The sequence below is a fragment of the Nannochloropsis gaditana genome (genome assembly GCF_000240725.1).
Source record: "Nannochloropsis gaditana CCMP526 unplaced genomic scaffold scaffold881, whole genome shotgun sequence".
Classification (NCBI taxonomy): Eukaryota; class Eustigmatophyceae; order Eustigmatales; family Monodopsidaceae; genus Microchloropsis; species Microchloropsis gaditana.
Window position 1 is genome coordinate 3,673 of NW_005803072.1, and position 3,134 is coordinate 6,806.

The 3,134-nt window shown below is 46.4% G+C and overlaps 1 protein-coding gene across 1 annotated transcript; it reads right to left on the bottom strand.

The window, feature by feature from the left end:
* Nucleotides 1-1,918: 1,918 nt before the first annotated feature.
* Nucleotides 1,919-2,808, bottom strand: NGA_0450100 (uncharacterized protein; the record flags this gene model as incomplete). Its single annotated transcript, XM_005853456.1, has 2 exons — nucleotides 1,919-2,116; nucleotides 2,316-2,808. A coding segment is annotated over one exon (180 nt), but the record flags the coding sequence as incomplete, so codon positions are not given.
* Nucleotides 2,809-3,134: the final 326 nt, after the last annotated feature.

Genomic DNA, 3,134 nt, shown 5'->3' on the forward strand with positions numbered 1-3,134 from the left:
GAGTCACCTCAATCCGAGAGGATGGCCAGACGCCCCAGGACATGCGCAAGCCGTCCTTCTCTTCCAGAGCTAAAGGGCTTGTGTCTTCTTGCGGCATGTAATAGCCACCACCTTGCATTCCCGCTGCGTACGGGTCCATATTTGAATCCTGTGATTTCAGCGTAAGCGAAGTTGAAGAGAGCAAAGTGGAAAGGCTGCTTCAAAAGAGAGAGGATGCCCGAAGTGACGACGCGAAAGGGGCTAGCGATGATGTTCCTCCTCAGGTTTGAAAATCCATGGCCATGTTCCCGACGGATGCACTCGCACGCCACTAAGCCATTGCACACACGCGCCGCTCCACTTGCCTTTGAAAACACGTGGGCGTGTTCGTGCCGCTCTTTCGCATCGCGCATGGCTGGAATGAGGGCTGGGGATGGGAAGTGATAACCCATAGCAAGTCGAGCGAGCCGTTACGGCCGTTGCCCCGAGGGTCCGGGTCGCTTTCCACCGCCAGAACCCAGGCGGGGGAGGAAGGCTGATAACATCCGTGAGCGGATCCGTTCCAGTGCACCGCTGCCGCGCGAGACCATAAGCAGCTAGTATGTAAACTTGATTGCCGTCCAGCCTCGGTGTACAGCAATGTGTTCGTGCTAGGATCCTTCGCTTACGTCGTGCTGACGCAGCTCTTTGCTGTTTCTCATCCAAGAACTCTTAACCAGCAAACTTGGCTTTTCGGATATGTGGTCAAGTACAGAAATATTTAACAATCAAATTATAATCGCAGACGTGCAAATGTTACCGGCGGAAGAAAAAACCTTCCAGCACAGATATAGGAATCACTGTAGGTCAATGGAAGCCCTGGCACAGAGGGATAGCTCAGCCACAGGATAAAGACGATCAGGCATGGGGTTTCTCTGACACATGAGAGTATCTTTTCTTGTTGAGTGCGCTTTAAGAAAGATCAAGATGTCTTCCTCTTACTCAGAAGACTTCCTAGGAAATATTGGAAGCGAAATCGATAGAAGTAGTACCCAGCCACGGTTTTCCTTTCTTCCATTCCGTGGATCAAAGTCCGACAGTAGCGTGCTGAAAACTAAAAGCGATTTTACAGATTTGCTTTACCTCTAAAAGCGAATCCACGCTGCTCAATGGATAGGTGCTCGTGGTGTGAGCTTTACTTGCGAGCGCGCTCACGTCCGAGACTTTCCTTGTCGTTAAATCAATCCCTTGACATTCCTTTGTAAGGCCAAAGAATAAGTCCTCTAGCTTATCATTTAAATTTCGCACCGTTTTGATGATTCTGGAAGCCCTTTTGTCTGGGAGATATCAGGACATTTCGTTCTTCGTCCTGATGTCATTTTGTGTTGAAACTACACAAACTCGCACACGACGACCAAAAAAAGACCGTAGGAGTCCACCACTGAATCTTTCAGCAGCGACAAATGAGTTTGAATCGCAGCAACAATAAATGTTGCTTCGCAAACAGTGTATTCATGCTATTTGGATTTCGGCTGTCCGCTTTAACCTCCCACTGTCGATCCAATTAAATACTCTTGGTTATACTGGAAGGCGCGACAATTGAGCACTCTCTGTATGGTGTCTAGGGGAATGCCTACTTTGCATTAAAGCCGCTTAATAGTTAAGAGGGAATCTGATAACAAAGACGATTTCATTTCTTCTATAAGCGAAGGCACGCGGTTGGTTGCATCGGGGCTTTTGAGGGACGGAAATGATTGATATGACGTTTTCTGCTCCTTATGAATGATTACTGGATGTGACCTTAGCCTGAAACGTCGATTGAAAGCTGTTGAAGGAGATTTAACAACTGACTAATTGAAGTTCCATTTCGGTCGAGATGGCAGCTGACTTCGCTAGCGCTTGTGCTCGGCCTAAAGATCGAGCGGGCGTTTCTCCTTCTATGAATGTTCTGGAGCTCGGTCAAGGTGGCCTGAAAACTGCTGCGGTCGGAGTGAATGATTCAAAGATGGAGACATACATGATAAAACACAATGAAATATTGATTTAAGGATGTTGTACATGTTGCAGCGCTCTGCCTTGGCACTCTTGCCTCTTTTTCTCGTCTACCTCTATCGTTTCAAGCTGCACCTCGCATGCACGGATGGACGGTAACCTTTTCCTGTTGGAGTGATGTGAGAGTATTTGAAAAATCGAGGGTTTTGTCCAAAAGCATTGAAATGCAGGTCGGTGATCACTCTGATGACCTCTATTCTCAGAGCATTAGGAGCATTGTCATCTTTCACCAGCCCAATTGGTTGGAACTAAGTGGCTGAGTCAGAGTTGAAACACATGCTGTGCCCTCTGAGCAGTTAACTTACCGGAAAGGGAGTATTGGAGAGTGATTTCTTAATATACTGAATTGCTAACATGTGAAAATGCTTATTTGTCCTCCAATTTTGAGCGCTTTAGTAACCCAAACGATCGCTTTCCGAAGGAGTGATCAGCATGAAGAGAGCAAGAACTTAGTGTTCACTCTATCGCCGACTTTGTACGACCAGCACCTGAAGATCACATTCTTAGTACAAAATGCATGGGACCAAGTGTGTACCTATACGTGTACATGGGGTGCCCCAGCAGACTGGCGGTTTGCGTCAAGGGCTGATATAACTACCGACTGTAGACGCTGAAAGCTCAGACAAACTCGTTACAATCACCGACAACTGTTGAGAGGTGACGTCCTACAATTTTCGATCGCGGGCATCTTGCATTTGAAAAGAAGGTATTTGCCAAGAACTTTTTACCAGATTGTTTGGATTTGCAATGTGCGGGGTGATCACTTCTATCTTTCAAGTGCAAGAGAAGTACAAATTGTCATCCACACGTCTGGCAAGTGACGACAACCCATACAAGAAGCACGAAAATGATTGATACATGCAGTTTCTTGGATTGAAACTGTCATAGATGGTCAATCAAACAATCCCTACTAAAAAAATACACATTCTGATGCACATAAGAGCCATGCAGTAGGCTTGTGTCTTGGGTACAAGTAATCAGTCAAACTTCGTACCTGAAAGCCTCAGCTTCCGTATCGGCTCCGACAAATAAGTTTTGGCCTCGACCATAGGAGACTGAGAAGTGTACCTGACACTTCACGTTCCCTGAGAAAATATTCAGAAAAAATAAACAGGAAGAGTATC